Below are 10498 nucleotides of genomic sequence, written 5' to 3' on the forward strand. Positions count from 1 at the left end.
CACCGACACTCAGTGGGCGGTTGTACAGAAAGACTTTCGTCACTGTCACATCGCTGCTGTTGATGTCTCCCTCGTCGCCCCCAATGTAGAAGAATGAGACTTCGGCCCCCGCGTCTCAGGTGTTCGTATCGTCTCTGGGCTCCCCACAATCACGCCATTCACGTACACACATCCCCTGTGGCCGTCCGGCAGCATGAGCACCACTTGGTATTTTTTCCCCGGCTCCCAAGTGCTGCCCGATGCTGTTTTTATTCCGTAAAACACTGTCTCCCACCTACCGTCCGCGTCGTGCGACAGCCCAATGAAGCTCGTGCTGACGGGTGCATCCAGACCCGCACCCGGTAGAGGAGTGCCCAACTTCGAAAGAATTTGGATCATCACCGTCGCCACAATAGTGAAATCACAGCTTACAAAGGTGTGCGGCCCATTATGCTCCCGGCTGCTCACGGGCCATACTGCCCCAGACCCAGGCCCCGTGAATTTGAACCCATCTTTGGCCTTTATTGCATTCTTCGTCACAATTGCATTCACGCAAAGGTAATCGTCGATCCACGTGTCACCATCGGACGATGCGTTGAAAATGAAACCAACCAGACCCGCCGTGGGTGTGAACAACTCAGAGGAGGAATCCAGCTGTGCCCAACTCTTCAAGACGTAATTGAACATCTGTAGCCCCTCCGTTAGTGGGACAAGTGAAATGGTGTTGCTTGCTTTAATAATACCATCCTGTAAAATGTGCAACGCACCATCCGAGTGCAGCAGGGCGTGGAAAAGTTCCAAGTTATTATCCATGGCAACGGGTCCAACAGAAAACGTGCGGTTGTTGTCCGTGACCCAAAGATGGAACATATTTTCCTTTTTCTCCCCCAAGGCGTACCTTTTCCAAGTGTACAGCATGACCTTCCTTCCCCCAATGGTCGCGGTGATAGGGGCTTCCACAGGCAAATTGTCTTCCCGAAAGACTCCCAATTGTGAATTGGTCCACACGCCTGAGAGTGTCCCAATAGCCTTCTTCCACGTTGCCCCCATGTCACGCGAATCAAACAAACTCTGGCCATTCTCGCAATCAACAATCATGAGAATTGACCCCTCCCACTCGGTGATGTAGGGGTTAAAGCAGTTCGCAGGAGAAATGCCCTCTGGGAACACCTAGGTATTGCCGTTGTCCGTCGAGTAAATAATCATGGAGTAAACGTCAACTTCATTTTTTTCATTCATCGCCATCAGAGAAAACACAATGGTGCCATCCTCCATCAGAACACCTGAGCCACCAGAAGCAATGAACTCCGTCCATTTTCCTTTGTGAGAAGCCGAAGAGATCAGATTCGGGAGTGGTTTGGGGTCGCCCCAATTGATCCATCCACTCTTCTCGCCGCCCGTGGGATTCGTGACCTCACCCACAACCAGTTTTAGTTCCAAGCCGCCCTCTTCCCAACTCCCATTTACAGGGGACAAGGCAGTGCTTCCCGCAAGAAGAAACACCTTATTGCCCTCCATGGTTGTTGTGGGGTGGTGCACAACACCCAAACTCTCCTTTCCCTCCGCTTTACCAAGCACAGTGTGTGCCCTCCATTCTTCCTTTTTGACCTCACCAAAAACAGTGGACCAATTCCACGCAGAGTCGATGTACCCCGCAACAACATCAGAAGACGGCTTAGTTGATTCGGTAGGGGGGGGTTTTGGCATTCATGTGACCCTCGGCAAAAGCAGCAATTACTCCACCAGCACTGACGAGAGAGGGTGAAACAAATGGATCCCTCCGACCTGAGTCTGTAGTCCCCGTCTTCGGCAGCACCTGCGTCGTCTGCGGCACAAACAGATCGACCCGTTGCAGCCCCTCAACACCCCCTGAAGCACTCCCCTCTCCAGCAATGGCACCCGTCAATGCCGACCCAGGAGTTGAAGCATCAGCATTACTTCCCACCTGAGCGGTCGCAGCTCCACCACTGCAACACATCAACAAGACAAGAAGGAGCAGCACCGCGGAAGCAAACACGCCGGGACATGTTGGGCCCCTGCGGCTCACTCTCTCTTCCTTCCCTCCTTCCGCTGGATCCGGTCACGCCGCGACGGTTGTGTGTGCGGGGTACCTTCACAGCAGCAGCACGTGAGAGCATATAAATATGTGTGTGTGGGCGGTGTGTTGTTGGTCCTTTCAGAGCCTTACAATTTCACAGTAGCGTTTAGCGTTTGTTTTCCTTCTCTCCTAGCGTGTCTGTGTTCAAGAAGTGGGGAAGGCAGCAACAGCGGCAATACACCAGAAAGGTCAGTGAGGAGCAGAGCAGAGCAACCACGCAGAGAGTGGGGTACAAGAGAATCCGGGAGGGACGGAACGGAGAACCATCGCCCACAGAAAAGAGCAGCAACACGGCAAGTCACGGCGGGTGCGTTATTATTTCCAAGTCAGCACACACCCAACGGGGAATGACAGACAGAGAGGCGGAGAGAGAGAGATGAATGGATGCCGTCAAGAAGCACTCACAATCAACATGGCCCGTGAGCATTCAGCCACTCCACGCAGGAACACAGGAGGAGAGGATGACAGAGGAAAAAAGCAAGAAGCAGCACAACACACGGAATAAACAAACGGCAGACGGGAAAAGCACCGCCACGGCCCTCGCCCTGGCCGGCAACTCCACTCCAGCCATCACAAACACACCATCGCAGTGCTGCCAGTCCGGGTGAGAGGATTCGGCCCTCCACACAACAAACGCACACACCGCCAGCAATCAATCACACACTAACGGGATATAGCCACAGCCCACAGCCAACACACAACGCACACGGAGCAAGCAATCTCCCATCCACCCACACGCGGAAGCGGATCCTCATCCATCCATGACGCGGCAACAACATTCCCAGCCATTCCACCCACAATGGAATTTGATGCCCAACTCAAAGAAGTCACAGGCGGTGCATCACGCCAACAGAAAAAGTGACTCGCGGTGCGCACTCCCTCTCTCCTCCCCTCGCTTCATGCCCACAGAAGGAGGCGCCAGCCACCAGCACGCACTACAAAAGTAGCATCCAAATCCACTGAAATCTGCATTTTGTGTGTCTGTGTGTGTGTGTGCCTGCAGGCAGACACACGAGGCAAAGAAGTAAAAAAGAAGAGCGGAGCATTTAAAGAGACAAAAAAAAATTGTACAGCAGAAGTGCATGGCAAAAATAACAGGACTGCTCAAGCTCATGATATTGCTCTGCAGACCAAAGCAGCGGCAATTCATAAAAATTATTAAAATTTTAAAAAGATCATCTTCACCATTCCACACCTCACACTTTAGAAAAAAAATAAAAAAAAATGAAAAAAAAGAAAAAAAAGCACCCAACCACCATGTTGCTCCAGAAATTGTCTGCATATATTTTGCCCAAAAATAAAGTTAAAAGATATTTAAATGTCGTTCAGCCGTCCGACCCTCCGTGTGTCCGCACATCGTTTATATTTCACGGGGTCGTCTGCGTGTTGCTGCTCCCCTCAGCCCTCTCACCGGCGCGTGAGTGCGGCCCGCAGAGCACAGTCACTCGTGTTTGTGGGGACTGAGAGAAGCACGCAGACACGACGGGAGTCGCGTCACTCCATCGGGAGAGTGAGCGCAGCAAAAGAAAAAAAATCATCAGGGGGAGAAAAATGCTGACGGGACTGCCAGCACGAGAAATGCACACAAAAAGCAAAAAAAAATCCCTAAAAGCGGCAGGGTGTGGCGCTGCGGGTGTCTGCCCGCCCTGACCGCAAACAAAACAAAACAAGAGGGAAAGAAATGTGTGCTCCGCCCCACAGGCCCTCGTCGCACGCCCACACGTCACGGCTCCCTCAGCGCGCCGTTCGTCGCGGCCCCTCCTCATGCGTGCAGCAGGCGAGGCGCACAGGGCCGTCGTCATGAGCGTGTCGGTGGGTGTGCGAGTGGAGCAGTTGGGCGGGAAACACACGGCACCCCTCACACGAAGAGTGCAGCAGGAAACAATTAAAGAGGGAAGAGTAGAAAAGAAAAAAAAAACGTCCATAGTGATTGCCCTAAAGAAAAAAAGAAAAAGAAGGGAAGTGATTTACAAAAAAGAAAACAAAAATAAAGAAATTAAAAAAAAAAAGAAAATGGAATCAACAAAATTCAGTGTTCAATGCTGGGATGCTGCTCAGTTGTTGTTCCACGAAAAGCCGCAATTCCACCCTCCCTCACACCTCAGCAGAGAGCCGCAGTGCCCCACAGCCCCAGAAGCAGCAGCAACAGCACCCGAGACACACACCCATGCACGGTGCTGTCACCAATTAGATACATGGCCGCCAACTCGCCGAGCTGCCCCTTCTCAAGCAAAATTTCATTGTCCGAGGGTGTTGTTGCGTTGGACTCCGATGGGATCTCGGTTTTCCCAGGCGCTGTGTTTATATTGCCCGGTGCGGTGTCGACCGTCTGTGGCGCCTCCTTGCCGTCTTCAGAAGAAAATTCGGTTGCGTCAGTCCAAGAGATGTTGTCGGTGTTCTCCGCGGATGTAGGTTCGGCGTCACTCCTTGAAGGAGTGAGGCTGCTGTCTGAGCCCATTGACCTCTCGGAATTGCTGCCCCCTGCCTCGAGGCTGAGGCTTTCCTCCGCGCCGGTATTTCCGGTTCCAGTGGACCGCACATCGTTGTTTTCAGCGGAAGGCTCAATGCTTTGTTGCACTTGGTGCTCACCGTTCACTGATGCAGCGGCCGTTTCCATACTCAATGACGCAGCCACTGGAGACGTTAATCCGCCACTCCCGTCATTTGCTCCTCCCTCCTCCTCTGGCTGTGGTGTATCATAACTTTCAGAGGATCCTTCAACATCAGCAACCTCCGCTGATTTTGTTGACGGTATTTCTCGTGGCTCCACCTCCAATTCCCGCTGCATCGATTTATTGTCTTCATGCAGCGTGGCTTGCTGGACCGTTTCGCCTTCGGAAAGCTGAACATTGTTCTCTGGACGAGAATTCTCTGCGCTCTCCGCCGCAGTGGCGAGTCCAGAAACATATGATCCCGCGACAAACGTTGAAAAAGGTACTGCAAGCACCAGATCATCGACGCTGTTTTCCTCTTGTTCAACACGATCATTCTCAGTCAATTCCTTATGGCTGGTGGCGCTTTCCGCACTCTTTGACTCGGAAGCAACTGAGACGTCTGTGCTGGTCACCTGTCCTGTGGGTTGTTTCTCAACACCCAGTGATGGAATGGTGACTTTGCCGGCATTGAGTTTGCGCAGATCATCTCCCAACAGTTCCTCGTTGTACAGCATGACGTTGGTCACCGTCACGTGGCCGCCCGTTGCACTTTGATCCTTACTGTCCCCACCGATGTAGAAGTGTGAGATCCTGTGGAAGTCAAACAGATGGTCATCATATTCCGTGCTGTGGATTTCCCTTCCATCCACAAAGACACTCCACTCTTCACAATCCATTCGCAGTACCACCTGATACGTCCTGTTTGGCTCCCACTCATCAAAATCCTCCGCATCACCAGAATTCTCAGATATGGCCAACCACTTCCTGTCATGAGTATATGACAGACCAAAAAGCACCGTGCCTTTGGTGTCATTCATCCTCACACCCATCAAGGGGATGCTGCCTTCCTTCGGCACCTCGTGGATGGACACCGTCGCCACAAGAGTGAACTTGTTGTTAGCAAAGTAGTACGGCACAGTCTGCCCCATGTCGCCAACAGGCCACACCGCCCCTGCTCCAGACCCTTTGAACGTCAATCCATTGCGAACCCTTGGCTCCCCATTCGTCACTGTTGCATTCACGCCGAGGTACTCGTCCCGCCACTCGGTCACAGTTGAGTTACCAGACAAGAAGCCAACAAGCCCTTTGGTGGGAACAGGACCATAGCACATACCCTTCCTTGGCAAGTCGACAGCGGCGCCGGAAACGGAACTGCATGATTCAAAGGCGCTGTCCAAATCCTTCCATGTCTTCACCACTTCCTTTATCCGCTCCAGTTTCTCGGTCAGGCGCACTGCAACAAGATTGTATGCTCCGTCTTTCTTGTTTTCGTACAGTGAAATCAACTCATTATTATTATCTTTCATCAACAGTGAGCTGGCGGCGGCGTCATCATTTTCACGGGATACCGGCCCAACATCATACACGCGTGCCTTGTCCGTCACCCAAAGATGAAGCCGACCCTCTCCATTGTCCTCCTTCGCATACACCGGCGCGGTGATGAGCATCACCTCCCTTCCCTCAATGATTGCTGTCGTGGATCCACTCTGGACGCCGTACCCCTTTCGATCATGTGAGTTGCCCCACACGCGGGTAATTGGCTCACCAACTGGATTCCAATTGTACCCATTCCAAGTGGACATGTAAACGTCATAGTAGCCTCCAGCACAATGAGCCATCATGAAGAGTCTTTCGTCGTCTTCGCATTTTTCCCACTTCACCAGGGTTGGATCCCTGCAGCCCTTACCAGGCGTCTCGTATGAAAGCTCCCATTTGTTCCCTGAATTGGAGAAACGCATAGACAGCAAAACGCTCGTTCCATCCTTGTCTTTGGCCTGCATGGGAAACACAATCGCGCCATCACCCATCACAGCACCCGATCCTCCACCGCCAATTAACTCGGTCAAGGAATGAGAATATCCTATGCCTTGAGGCTTCACCACACGGGTCTCATTCCATCTGATCTTCTTCCTTCCACCCTCATCAGCGACAGTTCCCTTCAAAAGTAAAAGACCTGGCTCATTCGTACCCGCAACCTGCGACTTTGTACGACTGTATTTCCCCACCAGCATGTAGACACTGTCCCCAATTACAACTGTCGTTGGTCGCATTATGCCTTTTCTCGTGTTGATGCCCTCAGACCCTTCCTTTACAAGATCTGTGCCAAGGATACTTGCATCTGCCGTCGAGATCTCCGTTAGGCCAACATCACCACTTAAATCAAGGTAATTTGACGCAATCCCTGTAAGGCTGGCGTCGCTGCACTTGTCTCCATCCTTGCAATGGGCCTCAGCAATAGCAAATAAATGACCCTGCACTTCAACAAGACTGGGACCACGAAGCGAGCCATATTTACCACCAGCGTCAGGAACATCCTCCCAGTTGTCAAGCTTTTCCCATCCAATCCCCCTCAATGCATCAACTGTACCCCTTACATTACTCGCCACAGCGGCCGCAGCACCACAGGTGCCGCATAACACAAAAAGGAGGAGCAGCACCGCGAAAGCAAACACAAGGCGGGACATGTTTGGTCTCTGCGGCTCACTCTCTCTTCCTTCCCTCCTCCTTCCGCTGGATCCGGTCACGCCGCGACGGTTGTGTGTGCGGGGTGCCTTCACCGCAGCAACACGTGAGAGCATATAAATATGTGTGGGCAATGTGTGTGTGTGTGCTGTTGGTCCTTTCAGAGCCCTCGAATTTCACAGTGGCGTTTAGCGTTTGTTTTCTTTCCTTCCTAGCGTGACTGTGTGCAGGAAGTGGAGAGAACAAAAACAGCGGTAATACACCAGAACCTTCAGTTCAGCATAAAGACGTCGCAGGCACAAAAATATAAAATAACTATTCTTCAATGCAGGGCATTGTTATATCTCAGGGCGACAACCATCCAGACATTCTGAAAACGCAGTTCAGGATTTCAGGTCACATTTTGAGCCCAGTATTTCCCCAATCACCTCACCCATCACCACCGCAAAAAAGCAACCGCACGAGGCAGTACCTCAATCAGCACCTTGTCGTAATAGCCGAATCTTCTTTCTTTATTGGCCTATTGGGCGCAAACAACAAAAAGCAGCACCACCATAGGGGTCTCCATCCGTTTGAGCCTTTTTCTTTTCCCGTAATAAAACCCAGCGGCAGAATTAGACATGAAAAACAACAATAAAAAAATGTAAAGAAGTAATCAATGCAAAAGAAATTTGGCAAGCGCTCGCAAGGGCGTTTCTACAGAAAAGAATCCTTTCAGAGGAAATATATAAGCACACATAGAGAGATAGATCGATAAATAAATTAGAATAATCTTCCGGGCAGCTGGCCGGATCATGAGTTTATCAATAATAGAAACCAAACCAGATAGGAATAAGAAAGGAATAAATGGAATAAGAGTGGATTCACCACATTCCCAAAGTTCAATACCTAAGAAGCGTATATATATATTATACCATACGTTAGCCTCAATCGTGGCCCTGCTCACTCTACTCAGATTGGATATTTATTTATTTATTACTTACGAAGTGGCAGACCTTGGGATCCTCCAACCACAAGACCCCGCCGCTCCCCTTCGCAAGTCCTGAAGTGCAAAAACACACGACCGCGTGATATGCCGTCTGCGGGGTTTTACGCTGGCCGTACGTAGGCAAAAGTTGCCTGTATTCCGCGAGAGTCCAAAACCTCATATATCCGTTGCAGCTCCCACGTCAACGTGTGCGACTTTGAGCTGCCTTTATTCGCCGCTCCTTGCAGCGAAGTGTTGTCCACCCAAACGTCCATGGTGGATGGCAAGATGGCGGAAAAGGCCAATAAGGCTAAGAGCACCGCTCGTGCCTCGGCCTGCATGATAAGGAAAGGTTTCTTCTCCCATTTTTCTCCGGCAATTTTAACGTCGCCGGAGTCTGGAATAAAAGCGGCTCCCCATCCATGGAGCGATGCGTCCGTGATGATGGCGGCCAATGCCTTTTCCGTGGGCTTGATGATTCGCTTGCTATTGTATTCTTGATCATGCGTCGTAAGGCCTCGCCAAAACCAGCCGCTGCCGACGGAACGTTCGCCGGGGATGTCTCCAGCACAATCCGCGGTTAATTGAGGATAATCGCCGTCGCACTGCCTTGACGAAAAAGTAGTAGTCGCATAAACGCGTGCACAAAATGGCAGCCGCGTACAAAAAGCGTAACGCCACAACCTCCATTCCCGCGATGGTTAAAGAATTGAGCGCCGGCATGGCGCATACAGACCGGACAAACTTCTCACTCAGGGATACCGCCCGGTGAGTGTGATCAAACTGCACCCCCAGGAAGGCGTAATGCGTAACGCCCGATTCGCGGTCCTCCCCCAAGGATGCGTGACAACTGTCCGCATTACGAAGCACTTGGGCCTCCCACAATGTCACATCCCTTTTCAACCCTGCAATGCGTATATTGTCAATCCATACGTCGATACGCACCGACGGAGGTGCAGCCCAGAGGCGGTGAACCACCGTCGTCACCACCGCAATTGCTGAAGTAATAATAATCTGGAGAATTTCTGGGCCGGCCTTGTGTCCCATTCGGAGCCTTGTGAGCTCCACCAGCGTGCCGTCCTCCACGCGGCATCGAAAGAGATGCCGAGTATCCCGCGGTAAAGAGACTATGAAGGATGCCTTTAAATCCAGGCAGGAAGCGGCCTCAGCCATCACAGGCGGCAAATAATGGGAAATATGTAAAAGAGGAACATTAGCCTCGTAAGGGTCGTCTCTGTTCCTGTCGCGTGGCCACGCGGTCCATCGTCGTCGTAAACCAGTGGTTTTCTCCTCCACGACTAAAAAAGGTATTATCCATCCGCCTGTTATTGTGGACGAAGCGTCCTCGATTATTCCTGCTTTTCGTAACAATCGCGCATCAGCAGTTGGAATACTCCGTGAGCCTTCGCACGCTCTACCGGAGGAAGACGGAAGGAAAGGGGACCGCCCGACGAGTCCCCAAACTTGCATGAGTCTCTCCAAGGTAGCCGGGTGCAATCGGCTCTGGATCCACTCTAGATTCAATACGGGCACGTTGACTTGCTGTAGCGGGATAGCGTGTTCATCTTGTGGAGTGGCCAGACGCGTCCTTGTCGCGCGTCTCGTTATCGTGGCGGCATGATTGTGATTAAAATCATGGAAAAACGCTCCTCTGCTTTCAACCAGGGTTCCGGCCCTTCCGCAGCTTCTCCCTTCACATCAATGCGACCAGAGACGATACCTGGGTCAGCATTGTGGTGTAACTCCCCAAATAACAAACAGTATTCTGGGGAAGGTCGAACGGGTCGACGTGCTTCGCCAGCTGCAAGATCACGTGTGGGTCCAAATTGTATGTCTCCACGGTTTGAGCAGCGTGCCTCAACGCACCGCGTTCTATGGAATGCGCCGTGGCATCCCAAGGAGCCAAAGCTCGTTCGACTTTGGCATTAGTAATATTCGTCAGCTTTTCGTTTTCTTGAAGTGTCCTGCATAGCTTTATAGTGTCGAAGGCGTCCTGTTCTCGCATCCTCACGAACCGCGAGGCGCGGTGGGGATCCGCTTTCGCCGTCTCTCGGCGCCACGGACCAATCCAAAATTAAGGCCCCGTCCGGCTTCAGTTTAAAATTGTTGGGGATTAAGGCCGCAATCTCAGAACAACATCTCGCCGTTATCCACGCAATTCGTAAGACAACACGTTCCCTCCAATCGGTCCGGCTGCGGATAAATTGATTCATCTCTTCCTTTGTCAAGGGGCGCGCCTGCTTCGTCCGCCTCGTCTCCGATCGCACCGCAATTTTTTGTAACCTCAAAGCCGCCATATCCAGCGGGGCTCAATCCATTTGCAACATGGACCGCAGC

General features: G+C 51.7%; 1 protein-coding gene and 1 pseudogene across 1 annotated transcript, besides 6 other annotated features; both read right to left on the reverse strand.

Moving 5' to 3' along the window:
* Window positions 1-2117, reverse strand: Tc00.1047053505993.10 (annotated as a pseudogene; the record flags this gene model as incomplete).
* Window positions 1-10498: part of a sequence feature (areas not merged during assembly with more than two copies in the genome that could not be assigned to a particular haplotype) that runs on past the window's edge.
* Window positions 3226-3250: a sequence feature (AT_rich).
* Window positions 3285-3321: a microsatellite.
* Window positions 4049-4091: a sequence feature (A-rich).
* Tc00.1047053505993.30 (trans-sialidase, putative) lies at window positions 4179-7310 on the reverse strand (the record flags this gene model as incomplete). Its single annotated transcript, XM_802749.1, has 1 exon — window positions 4179-7310. One exon carries the CDS (start codon window positions 7308-7310, stop codon window positions 4179-4181), a length of 3132 nt encoding a protein of 1043 aa, XP_807842.1.
* Window positions 7961-8221: a mobile genetic element.
* Window positions 7961-10498: part of a mobile genetic element that runs on past the window's edge.

Source organism: Trypanosoma cruzi (genome assembly GCF_000209065.1).
Source record: "Trypanosoma cruzi strain CL Brener chromosome Unknown tcruzi_1047053505993, whole genome shotgun sequence".
In the NCBI taxonomy this organism is placed as follows: domain Eukaryota; phylum Euglenozoa; class Kinetoplastea; order Trypanosomatida; family Trypanosomatidae; genus Trypanosoma; species Trypanosoma cruzi.